The sequence below is a fragment of the Pieris napi genome, chromosome 3 (genome assembly GCF_905475465.1).
Source record: "Pieris napi chromosome 3, ilPieNapi1.2, whole genome shotgun sequence".
Classification (NCBI taxonomy): Eukaryota; Metazoa; Arthropoda; class Insecta; order Lepidoptera; family Pieridae; genus Pieris; species Pieris napi.
Window position 1 is genome coordinate 10113902 of NC_062236.1, and position 13495 is coordinate 10127396.

The window sequence follows — 13495 nt, forward strand, 5'->3', positions numbered from 1 at the left end:
ATTTATGATGTATGAAGTTTGTCATATTTGACACAGCTCAAAACGAAATTGTGATATAGTCTGTAATAATGAACACTGAATCTATTGTCAGTGGACAATGTGTCACAGATAAGGCAAAAATATTTTTTACCAAATATAATTTGAATTAAAAAATATGTGGGCTGACTACAAATATTTACCCGTGATGCTCGAATTTTTTTAATATTCTGCTCAGAAGTATATTTCTCCATTAGATCCGGGTCATAGCTTTTATTGCTGGTCACACCGCCCTCGTAGCCGCATTTGAAGTTGCTCTTCAAGTCCGACTGGTCGTAAATGTAGTGTTGGGAGTCCAGATTGTTATCTGGAAATAAATGGAGCTATATGCTACTTCCCGTAGTGCCTCTATGGAATGAGCTCCCTGAAAATCTTGTCCTGTCATCATAAAGTTATTTAAAATGAAATCAGATGATTTCTTCTTATCTTAACAACACGCATCGGTATTCTGCTGCTAATATAAATAAACTGTAGTGAAATTAGGTTACAACCTTCCTATCTTCTGCCTTTTTTCCTATGCACAATACTTATTCCATTTCAATAGGTAATATTTTTTCTCTATAATTTAGTTGAACAAAAGAAATATCATAAGTACCCCTAAATATCAGGGAAAATAGTGGCAAAGGTGTAATTTTATTGAATTTTCGAAAAAAAATTGAATATCTTATAAAACCGAAATACTTTTATTAAACGTACCGTCCCGGAAGGTACCAGGTAGCATATTATATATCAATATAAATATATAAAAACTAAACCCTGTATAATTTGCATTAGGTATATTAAGAATCTGACGTAATTTATACAAAACAAGCTAATTATTTTTATAATCAGAATCTATCTGTGGTAACGTTAATATGGATTTCGTGATTTTATTGTAAGCATAAGAAAAATCCTGACATAAACTGTAGGCTATGAAACAACAATTTACTAGTCACATGTTTTGTTCATCACTAAAGTCTAGATTTTTACTTAAAAAAATAGACAGACAGATCTTATTTTCCGCACTTAATAGTTGCTAACTAGTTACTCTATGTATATCCTAAATAACATTAGTAGCAGACTTAATAATTACGAAACCTTAAACCTACCTTCAGCCGGTTCGATGTACATTAACTTTTTGCCGTCGAATATGATTCCGCTAAACCCATGGCAGGTGGATATCGCTACAGTACTCCCCTCTCGGCCTCTTACCGTACCCCTATATTGACATATGTTCAGTTCCTGAAAAAATATTGTTGTAAGCTATATTTGTAATCATAATATTTCTTAAACGTAGTAGGCTTCTTTTTCGCTTCTAGTTATGAAGTGCGTGTTTATATAAAAATATAATTAAAATACAATATAATTTATTCATATTGGTAACACAATGTACACTTATGAACGTCAAAAAATAAATATATATGTAATGCTTCTAATTTTACATTTACTGCCAGTTCTCAAATCAAGGGCGTAGAACGGAAGAGAAGAACTGACAATAAACTCTCCGCCACTCTTCTTACTCGCGTTTTTGTTTTACACAACGTTTGTAAGTAGCTGCAACCATTACACCATGTTCCACACATCTTAAGTAATTAATAATAATAAAATAAATTAAAAACAAAGATTTGTCCTCTATCAGCAGGAGGCATGGCGAAATAGGAGCACGCATTTACATTCGTGGGAACAACACGCAAATACATAGTCGAAATAACTAATATCACCGCATACACGAATCTATTAATTTGCCTCTTCTTTTAAAAATCTACCATTTCAATAATCATATTGTGTGTTTGTAAAGGACGGATTACCTTACCTGCGACCCGAATAGGGTCTCGCATTTTCAAATTTTAATAGTTTTTTTTTAAATTTGTAATTTTACAAGTTTATTATAAACACAAACTCATTTGTACTGGACTTATACATAGAAAATTTTGGCTGTATGACCTCTCGCGAAAACTAGATTCTATCTTATCTACTAACTGCAAATGCAAGCATTGTTTTCTATTTCATTATATTAAAATGACTTGACTAACCTCTCTGCTAGGTTTATGTAGTACAGTTTTCCCATCTTTCTGGTAGCTGACCACGTGATCACCTGCGACTACTTGGTCATTCAGCCGAAGGTCCAGCACATAGTCTTCCTCTCCTTTAGTTATGGTTAACGTCAATTCGGGATGGTGAATACCCGCCTGAAAATATAATGAAAATTCATTAATTAGAGTCCCGGCGAAGTGATCATTTTGAAAACGAATATGTTTTAAATAAAAATAATAATTATAGAATTGTTAAGCCAAAATCAAATAAACAGTAGAGTACTGTAACACAATGTACTATTATTAGATTTATTTCTAAATAATTTTCTGTCTAGAGAGCAACTCTATTATATTTATATTATTGTATTATAAGATTTACAAAACCTTAAAATTGTAATAAATAAAACCTCCTATGATTGGCATTTGTGAAAGAAAAACAAAGATCACAAACGATTTCAAAAGATAACATATGGAAATAAAAAGTATCCCATTTTGAACCGCACCCATATACGGGACAATACACAAAAGAATCTTAATGTAATTGTATGCACGAGCGGTTTTTACCTTTTAAAACTTGAATAGCATTGTCGAATAAGAATCCAACAAACGGATGGTTCCAACGTGATATTAGTAAAGTGTAATATAATACAGTTATCATTTAAAGACGTAAAATTCGATATTTTCACACAAAATTCAATTCGTCTGTTAACTATTATTATAGAATACTACTTTGTAGAACCAGACACATTTTCAACCATATTATTATATATTATACAATATATATATAATTAATCTATCTCCTCCTAAATCACCCTCTAAGTCTAAGATTTTACAAAAGTAATGATGTCTTTTCACCACAGCTCGAATATAATTTAACAAAAAGATCCGAATACCTACGATTTTATGTCTCATAATACCCATATAAAGTATAAAGTGGGGAAAAAAAAAGTTTCATCAAAAAAGGTGGGTACATGGTTAACCTATATAAGCGACTTGACCTACCCGCAAATTTAAGCCATGACTCAAACAAATGACGTGAGCAAAGGCTTTGAATTTAAAATAAGCAACATTCAAATAAATTCATGCCTAAAATGCCATTTACGGTCTGTTAGATTTGATTTCTCAATGATACGGACCAAGATATTAAAGTTTGCGGTCATTAATAACCACTAAAACCTTGTGAAACTATAATTTAAAATGAATTAAACTGTTCAAAGACGTTAAGCTTAAAACAACAAAAAACAAAAGTCCGTAAAATATTATAATGACTTTTGTTGTTTTTTCTTTTTGTAATATGTACACACTTTAAATTAAGGGTAACGGGAAATAAAAACTAATTTTCGTAACCTTTTGGAAATATTTAATTTATTTTTAACATCTATAACGTTTTCGACAAGAACTTTGTTTTGTAAATAATTGACGTCAATTATTAAATGCACTAAAAAGGTAAGATTTGAAGATTAATAAATATATAATAAATAATTGTCCACCACTATAACAGTTACAGATATGGTTTCTTTAATCACTTGACAAAATGGTTTCTATTCCATTAATGACTTCACGATTTTGATGGCATAAATAATACTAACTAGAGCAGTGTTGGCCTAGTGGCTTCAGCGTGCGACTCTCGTCCCTGAGGTCGTAGGTTCGATCTCCGGCTGTGCAAAAATGGACTTGCTCGAACGGTGAATCAAAACATTGCATTGTGAGGAAACCGACTTGTTTTAGACCCAAAAAGTCGACGAATATTGAAAAAGGCTCGTGAGACAGATTCAGAAATCTGAGTCCTAGACCTAAAGAGGTTGTAGCGCCACTGATTTATTTAAATTTAATTAAATAATACTAATACCACAGGTCCCTTATTAAACTTAGCTAAGAGATATCAAGAGACCTTCTCACTGCATAAAGATAATATCCGCTTGATAAGGTATAACTAATTGCATGACATTTACAGCCTGTCACAAATATATTATAAAAAACGACACATTTCTTAGATATAAGTATTACAGTTGCTGCTATACCGCATCAGCCAGATAATTTAATATAACCTCAGGAAGCTTACCATAGAATTATCGATCTAAAAGTAACAATTGGCTGGTTTAAAAGGCTTGTATCTTGAGCGCTGATGATGCAAAAAAATACATGGTACGAAAACTCAATATTGAAGCGCTGAATTAAGTTACGTAATAAGCTATCTGATGCTAGTTACCTTGCGTATTTAGAGGAGAAACACAACTTCAAAGCATGGTTACTAGTCAATACTCTATAATCAATATTAACTAAATTCTCCATTTTAATAAGCTACTTTAACAGTGAGTGGAGTTATTACTAGTCTAAAACTATCGACTTAGGGTCCTTCAAGAGCGTACCTAATCTTTAAAGGCCGGCAACGCACTTGCCTTCGGGCATTGTGAGTGTCCATGGGCCTATGTGTCCGAAAAAACAAAAAAAAACCATTGTCGCAAATTGTTTCTCAATAAACTCTCAGTAGTGTGTTTTAATTTTCAAGCTGTGCATTAAAAATAATGAACAAAGTTTACTTTTCTAGTTTTTTATTATATTTTTTTAAACTCATGCTTGCGTAAAGGCACTTCACTCATATTTCGAAAGTGCAGTTCTTTAAAGTTAACGATATACGCATAAGCATTGTTAGAAATTTGTCGAAAGTTGTTAGTACTATTACTTTTTGCTAATCTTAATTATATAATATTTACGCGAGTACCTACTACACATTAAATAAACGCGAATTTATTATATTAAATTAGTTTCGATTACTTTCCAGAAACTATAGCGAGAGTTTATATCCTTCAAAAAAATCTATATAGTTGGAAACAAACAAAATTTTAATTATTAATATTTACAAATATTCCGAAGTATAATATATTACTAGGAGAAATGATGGTGTAGTATCCATCTGTGAGCAAGTACTGCTACAGAAGGAGACATCAGAACGAGAAAGGGAGCACCTTAGGACGAGAGCTCTCCTAGAGTTAGAAGACGCGGAGTAAATAAGAGAAGATATGCCCATCTCCTACCTCCTATGTACTGTGTACTGCACAGGAGGTTTTTAAGTATAACATTCCGCTGCCGTTCCGGTAGCATGCGAGAGCGACCCCGGAACCTCTGTAACGCGGCTTTCGAGGAACAACTCGAGGTTTTTTTAGTGGGTACTCACCCAGTCTCTGAATAGCAAAGATTCTGCAACTATTGGGGCAAATTCACCTTAGATATCATAAAGGATGTTCCTCGACCAGTCTAAGCAGTAAGCACTGACTGGCCCGAAATCCTCAGTGGCTAAGGTCAAAAAGTTCTGTATATATAAGGCGGAAAAACTTCCTTAGCGCGTTTCAAGGTATTGTATGATCGAAGCGCAGGCTATAGGGGCACACGAGGACCCTTTTCGTAGTAGCAACCCAGAAACAATTATTTGTTACTGGCAATAGCACCTATAAAGGCCGCCATGAAATTGCCTTTTAGATATTACGTAATTGTAAAATGTTTACCGTGTCCTTAGTAGACGTTATCTGCCGTTTCGTTCTCGCATGATGCAGTAATGGTCTGACTAGAGTGTGTCGTCTAAATTCCGCCGCCGGTTTTCCTGCAACAACAAATAATTAATTTACATAAAATGTTCCATTTAAAGTCAGAACAATTGGGTTTGAAGCATATTCATAAGTTTTTATTCGATAACTCTAAATCCTTTTCTCGAAACATAAATAATTTATATATATATATATATATATATGTGTAAGTGAGGGTATGTATGTGGGGTGTATTCATGCTAATTACGTTACCTTAAGACAGAAGGTCTTTTAAGTAGGGATTGAATAAATTAACCGACTCGGTATTACATGGATCATAACTTCCTACAGTAGAAGAACTGTGTTGCGGGACTTGATTTTCTTAGCTTTTAGCAAATTTCTTTGTTCTTTAGAATATGAGGCTTGTATTAAAATCATTTTGTTTAGACACTACTTAGTTGAACAATGAGTTAGTGTTAGGAGCAATATTCATTTTCTAATGAAGAGATTTAGGTCTGTTTTATCTCGTTTAAATTATGCTTAAGTTGAACATATATTTTGGTTTGATATATTCTATTGATTAAGCGTAGCGTTGCTGTAATGATAAGTAGAGACCCCGACAGACGTTGTCCTGTACAGACATATCAAATACGATAATTCCAAATTTAAAAAACAACCCTTGAATACACATACATACAAAAATGTCATCCAAAACGGTCAGCCGTTTAGGAGTTACACACTCACAGCTTCATACATATAATACAAATAAATATTAAGCTACCGACACAATAGCCGTTTAGGTAGCCGTCGACTTTTGAGCTCAAAACTGCTAATCAAAGATATTTTCTTTAATACATATAAAATGGACAGAGTTCTTCGAAGACCTCGGAGATGAATGCCAGATCAATACTAGTATTAGCTCGGCTTTAGCGATTTATTTGACCTAATATCATTCAATAAAGCATGTTACTGGTTTCCTCATCAACTACACATTGTGCTTTGCGAATTGTTACCGTAACAGTGGTCTTACATGGCGGCAATGTTCAACATGGCTTACATAACTGTATATTTCATCATTATTCTTATTATTATCTTTTAAATATTGTAAGTGTGGGAAATCTCTATTGAATTCATGAATAATTCAATTATATACTTTACGAACACCCAAACAAATGTTAACATATTTTAAAATGTTTTTTTTTAGTTCTAAAACGTTATTATCATACATTTTAGTTATTTGAATGCCTGTACAAAGGTTTTGACTTCGGCGCCATATAAACCACGCCTGGTTAAGCCTAGATATAGACCAACGACCTAACAATTGCCACATTTTTTTCAATTACCATGACAATAAAATTAATAAAACTCGCCAACTAAATTTTAGCAAACAAAACAAAGTAATATTTTTACATTGTACAGAAGTCGCTTCCCGTCATTTTATAATTGGTTTTAATTTTCTTTGTTACATACGAGTATTTCAGTAGTTAATAAAATCCACGATGTATAAAACAAAGTTGCTTAAATCGTAAGATAATCTATATCCTTATAAAATTGTAAATGTTACAATTTTTTTTTTTAAGGATGGAGACAGCCACTTAGTACTCTAAGCAAAATTACACTTGAAGAAAACATTAACTAAGAAAAAAATCGAGAATTATTATAAATATACACCTGGTAAACGAACCGGCTAGAAATAATAACAAACCAATAATAAATATTAAATAAAAAGAAAACCACGAGTTAGACTAAAAATTCTCGTCACAATGTTCGTTCCCATACTCCTCCGAAACGGCTCGACCGATTCTTATGAAATTTTTTATGCATAGTCAGTAAGCCTGATAAACGGCTACTATTTATCTTACAAACCCCTAAGTGTTAAGGGTCGTCCACTCCAAATTTTTTTTATAGTGGCATTAAAAAAATTCATACAACCCTCAATTTTCACCCCTCTACGATCAACACCTATTTTTTAGTATAGTTATAAATTATTGAAATAATAAACATGGCAAAACAACGTTTGCCAGGTCAGCTAGTAATGCCATAAAATTAATCAAAAAAGTCAAAACTTACAAAATAATAAAATCTATAAAGGTCCGCGGTGATTATTGTAACAAAATAATATTAAAGTTGCCGAAAATTAAGTCAACGACCAAAGTAGTGTAACGCCACACGCGTTGTTTTAGACAATTTTAGATCGGCCTACTTTAGTTAACAATTAGCACATTGCAACACGAACTTAGCGGTTAAAGTTTTATAACGAATTAATGGGGTTTTTAATTACGTTAGTTCGTGCTAAGATATACAGGGCATCCCAAGACTCATAAAGGGAAAGTACCTTAAATATCGTAGATGGGATATTTTGCTGAAAGAAGACTTTATTTTATATTTATTTTATATTATATATTGGAAAAAATCTCCACTAATGGATGCACATGGTGTATAACAGGGATGTCTTGGGTTCACAGGTAAAACAAAAATTTGTTTCGGATTTTTGGGCACAGATTTTCGTATTAGATTCGATATATAAGTAATTATTGTATATTCGCTTAACCGCCTATGTAGCTATAAATGTTTTAAACAATTGGACAAACATACACAATTCATTAATTTGTTTAAGTACTTGCACTTGAGGTCGTAGGTTCGACCCTGGCTGTGCACCAATAGACTTTCTTTCTATGAGCGCATTTAACATTTGCTCGAACGGTAAATGAAAACATCGTAAGGAAACCGGCTCGTCTTAGACCCAATAATTCGACGGCGTGTGTCAGGCACAAGTCTGATCATCAACTTGCCTATTAGATTTACAAATGTTCATCAAACAGATACATAAATCTGAGGCCCAGACCTAAAAAGGTTGCAGCGCCACTGATTTATATTTTACTTACACAATTTATTTTGAATTACACACCAATATATATCGTAATAGTAATAATTAGTAAAACTGTTATGATAGCTACAATAGAAACTGATCCAAAGCACACATTTGTGTCAGTAAGGGAGCGTTCAAGTATTACGTAACGTAGTGTGGGGGGGGGGGGGGTGTGTCCTTTTGTAAAACGACGATGCGGGGCGGGGATTAAATTACGCGTTATTGTTAATACTTTCTTTCGACACATAATAGTAACTAAAGAGTCACTAGGTGGTCACGAAACGTTTTACTATATTGGGGTACAGTACTGTACTTGGGTACTGAATAACGTTACGGCGATATACATGGGGAGGGGGGGTCAATAATCTCCAAAAATTACATTACGTAATACTTGAACGCTCCCTAAGACTTTGGGAATTTTATTAAATGGATAAGAATTAAGAATATCTATTCGTTAGTACCCTATAAACAAAATATACGTACAATATAATGCACACAACGCCAAGTTAACAATTCGTCTATAAACAACATCGTAATATGGGACAGTTACAGACTTCCTCAGTTATGTAGGTCCATTTCGCAATACAGAAATTTCATATCGCGACTTCTAACTCGGGAATTCTATATTAAACTCATAATCTAATTTCCAGAATTTTCATTTCTATTTTGATTATTTCTCCATTTCCATATTTAAATGTGGCAGCTAGTTATTTGAAGACAAAAAACATGTATCGAAAACTTTTTCATAAAAAATTTTTTTTACTTGTTTTTAAAGCAAGACATGAAAATTCTTTCGAACGCTTGTCACACATGTGGAGGGAAATCGAGCTCTAACGATCGATTTAATTAGTGCAACAACTGGATCAAAAGTGCTGTCAAGATGCGGAGCACACAAAAGTGGAGGTCTATAGTGATGCAAGTAGCTTAAACGGAAACGGAAACCATAAAATAATGTGTTCTTAAGCCTCAAAGGTTACCTGCATTTGACTACCGTCACACAAAACCTCAAAACATTACTAATGCTCTTGAAATCTCGATTAACTGGTTTCAATATATTTTATTAGCACATTTAGTAGCTTCATATATAGAAATTTGTAGTTTATAAAATCCAGTATATTTATTTACGAATCCCCCTCAAATACGAATTGTGTTTGGACATACGGGACTCATAGACGCCTTTATTCTCAATCATAATAGTTGAATTGAACATTTCTTCCTATAGATCTGTAGGTCTGGGATAATCGGTTAATAACGCAGCAAATTCTTTGCTTTCATCGTGAACGCTAGATTCCTAACACGGTAAGACGTGATAAGGTAAGATTTATCACAGTCACGGGATTGCGTTATCTCAACGGGAATTAACGGACTTGAAGATTTATGTTTCCTCATAATTTTCAATTTACTAAGGATTTATTTTCTTTGTTTTGTCACCAGCACGTATATTTTTTTTTTACTTTAACAGGTTTCTTTGGCTAAATTGAAGATCATCGCTATAGGTTATACTGAGCGTCTTGCGAAACGGACCTACATAACGGAGGAAGTCTGTAACAGTCCATTACGATGCTGTTACGAATTCTTAATATACCGCCTTGTATGCATTATATGAGGTATATTTTTATAAGGTCTTTGATTTGGAAGTTGTCGACAGAAGAGAGAAAATATATGTCGCGGTGTTTCTGGTTAAACTCCTCCGAAACGGCTCGACCGATTCTCATGAAATTTGTGTGCATATTGGGTATGTCTGAGAATCGGACAGCATCTATTTTTCATCCCCCTAAATGTTAAGGGTAGTCCACCCCAAATTTTTTATTTTTAAATATTTTTTTCTGTTTTTGTTTTTTTATGATACAGCATTAAAAATACATACAACCCCTAACTTTCACCCCTCTACGATCAACCCCTATTTTTTAATATAAAATATATCTGTTTCACTTGAAATTTTTTAGTTTACAACGGCAATTATGAGATGAGATATCAAATAACTATGTATACGATATTTTATATTACACGTTTAAAATGCAATATTGTGTAAAAAATTGATCAGCCAATTAGCAGATAGATATCTTAAAAATGCCTCTAATAGATATAGTCACAATTATATGGCACTGAATAACCGTAAACACGCATTTTATAGGGTTACCAACTTAAAAAAAATTAGTAATTTACGTAATTTTTTAATGTAATCAAGGAAATTTCATACATTATGTTCAGTTTCTCGTAACAAATGATCTAAAAACGAAGGTCATTGAAATTATATGAATAAACAATCTTAAATTTGACAAGATATTTGTGTATATGATATTAATTACAAATCTAAGGAGTGTACCACCAGGCTTCAGAAGATAAACCACTCCTTATATTGAAATTGTATTCGTTTTTACAAGCGAAATTAGAGTATTATCACTAAATAAAGTCAAAGCTCTCGTTAAACGTAAATTAATATTTTTATAAATTTGACGAATATTTAAATGTCCTAATCCTTGGGATTGATTTGCTTCTGTTCAAACAATTTGTACGAGTCAAACTTGCGATTAAAAAGGAAAGTTGCTTGCTAGTTCTTCTTGCCCGCTCTACGCCCTTGACTTGCGAACTGGTAGTAAATGTAAATTTAGAATTAATTTAACTTCTTTTCTGACGTTCATAAGTGTACTTGTTTACCTATATGAATAAAGTTATTTTGAGTTTGAGTTTAAGTTTAATCAATACGACAATTGTTTTTACGTATACTGAACAAATATATTCCGACACTAAAATATCTATAAAATCTATAACTGCGAGATCTATAAATTACAAATATAAAACAAATGAATTCCAATTTAAAATTTCTATATATCGACAACCATACCTTAATAGCTCGTAAATAGTGAATGGCGGAGCTTGGCAGTGAGTTTTTTATAGCAAAAACGTTTGTGTAATCAATGTTACAACTATTAATAATTCCTTATAATAATTAATACACTTTGAAAGTTTATGAACAAAGGCTTTGTTTTATAAGCTCATAAATAATTATTGCGTATTTATTTGTTAAAGAAATATATTTACAATGTCAATGCCCAGCACAGAAAGTAAAAGTACAAATGCAATGTATCTATTAAGATATGAATAAAGGTTCTCTAAGAAACTTAGTCGAAACTTAGTAAAAACGATATGCATTTTGAAAACGGATGCATACAGCCCAAGCCAAAAATATTCGGGAAAATAATAATAATTTGTATTTAGACACAAAAGTTATGATTGGTGTTAGGTTAGAAGGCAAAGAAAGTTATAGTATACTGTATACCAACATATAGAACTTTTAGCTGTGCTACCCCATAAGGCGAATGCTACACGCTCGATATTTATCGTGATATTTATCTTGTATTTTTTTAGTATACTACACACTCGATACGAATCGCGTCAGTACGACGGTAAATTTCATTGAGTACACTCGTACGTTTCGTATTATAATAATGAGTAACAATATTAAGAAAGCCTGCATTGCTATTATATTAGCGATAGCAATGAAAAAACGTATAAAGCGAAAGAAATGGGCGAAACATTGGTTTCAAGATAGAGAAAAATATACACATCTGAATTTATTAAATCAAATTCGGGAATACCAAGAAATGGACGACTATCAATCGGCTTTTCATTTTTATTCAAAAATTTCAATACCCAAGACTTTGGATTGTATACATTTTCCGCTGCAGCACCCGATCGCTTCGAATGTGTTATTTTTTTAAATTCTTTTCTATAGTTCGATTTTAATGAATTGATCTTTGCAATCACGTCTTTAGCTGTCGCGCCTGGTTTAATTTTCTTAAAAATTTCAAGCAGCTGCTCATACGCATTCGCCCTTTTCACTTTATTAATTATGTTTGCATTTGAGCTGTCCCATACCTCAGGTAGTGTTTCTAATACAAGTATAAATTCTTTCAAGTGTTTTTGGTCGTTTGTTTGAAGTGCGGCGGGCGCCGACTCAATATGCGCGTCCTCTTCCATCGCTGGCAGAATTAATTGTGACGCGATAAATATCGACCAGAGACTAGACGCTCGATATTTATCGACGATAATTGATAAGGATCGTGGATTTTTAGATTTCTAGAAATCCAGCGATCCGTATCACGTATCGTGATACGCCTGTACTACACATCGTGATTCTGGATCACGATCCAAATATCACGATAAATATCGAGCGTGTAGCATTCGCCTAAAGGCTTTTCGCTTTTTCGGAATAAAAACCTAAGTAGTACTAATAAAACAATTTTATTTTAATTTGGGGGCGTTCAAGTATAACGTAAGCAGATTAACTGCAATTTATCCCCCCCCCCCCTTCCTTTTGTTAGCGAAAGTAAGCAAAGCTCTCAAAAATAATAGTACATACATATTAATTTTTTGTAGGAATCCTCGAAAATGCATTTGGTTTTCAAGCATAGGCAATGTGTGAGTAATATGTGTAAAAAAGTAAATAATTACTGTTGATGTAACCACCAAATAAGATAATCTTAGATCCCCCCTACCCCTATAGTGCTTACGTAATACTTGAACGGGCCCTTTATCCAATTTTTCTCAGATTTCAAGGAATAAATTAATATAATACTTGATTGATCCAGCCAAACCGTCTTCGACTTTTTCGCTTAGCATCACACTTTGCGATTCATTTTAATTGCTTTTAATAATGGTATACGATATTATCATTCAGCTTAATTGTGTGTAAGTAATAACACATTATGTACTATTAAGCTACTGTACGCTTTCGTTTCGCTCCAGTTCCTATGGTTCAGAGGCTAATCGATCATTAATGCATTATTTGCCACAAATAATGGCGCTAGTTTTGGCCATCGACACATAAAACGACCATTGTTTCCTATTTGCATTGGCTAAGAGCAGAAAATGATTCATAGGCAACTAAGCCGTTCGGCATCTGTTACAAAAGGTAGATTAAGATAATTGCAAAGTTGTGTTAAATTTAACCTTATTTCGCTTTGCCTGTGATGCAGTTTACATTTAGCTTCTGTTTTAAGAACAGTAAATACATTTAATAAAACGGAACGACAATTTATTTAAATTTTACTAGC

General features: G+C 33.0%; 1 protein-coding gene across 1 annotated transcript in view; it reads right to left on the bottom strand.

Annotated features, from left to right (window-relative positions):
* LOC125063712 (disintegrin and metalloproteinase domain-containing protein 12) overlaps positions 1-13495 on the bottom strand; it is a 59021-nt gene that overhangs the window by 14547 nt on the left and 30979 nt on the right. The window contains exons 2-5 of the mRNA XM_047670292.1: positions 5552-5646; positions 2049-2204; positions 1125-1257; positions 180-343 (exon numbers count right to left, since the gene is read on the bottom strand). Coding sequence (XP_047526248.1) covers positions 180-343; positions 1125-1257; positions 2049-2204; positions 5552-5646 — 548 coding nt within the window. The remainder of the gene's footprint in view (positions 1-179; positions 344-1124; positions 1258-2048; positions 2205-5551; positions 5647-13495) is intronic.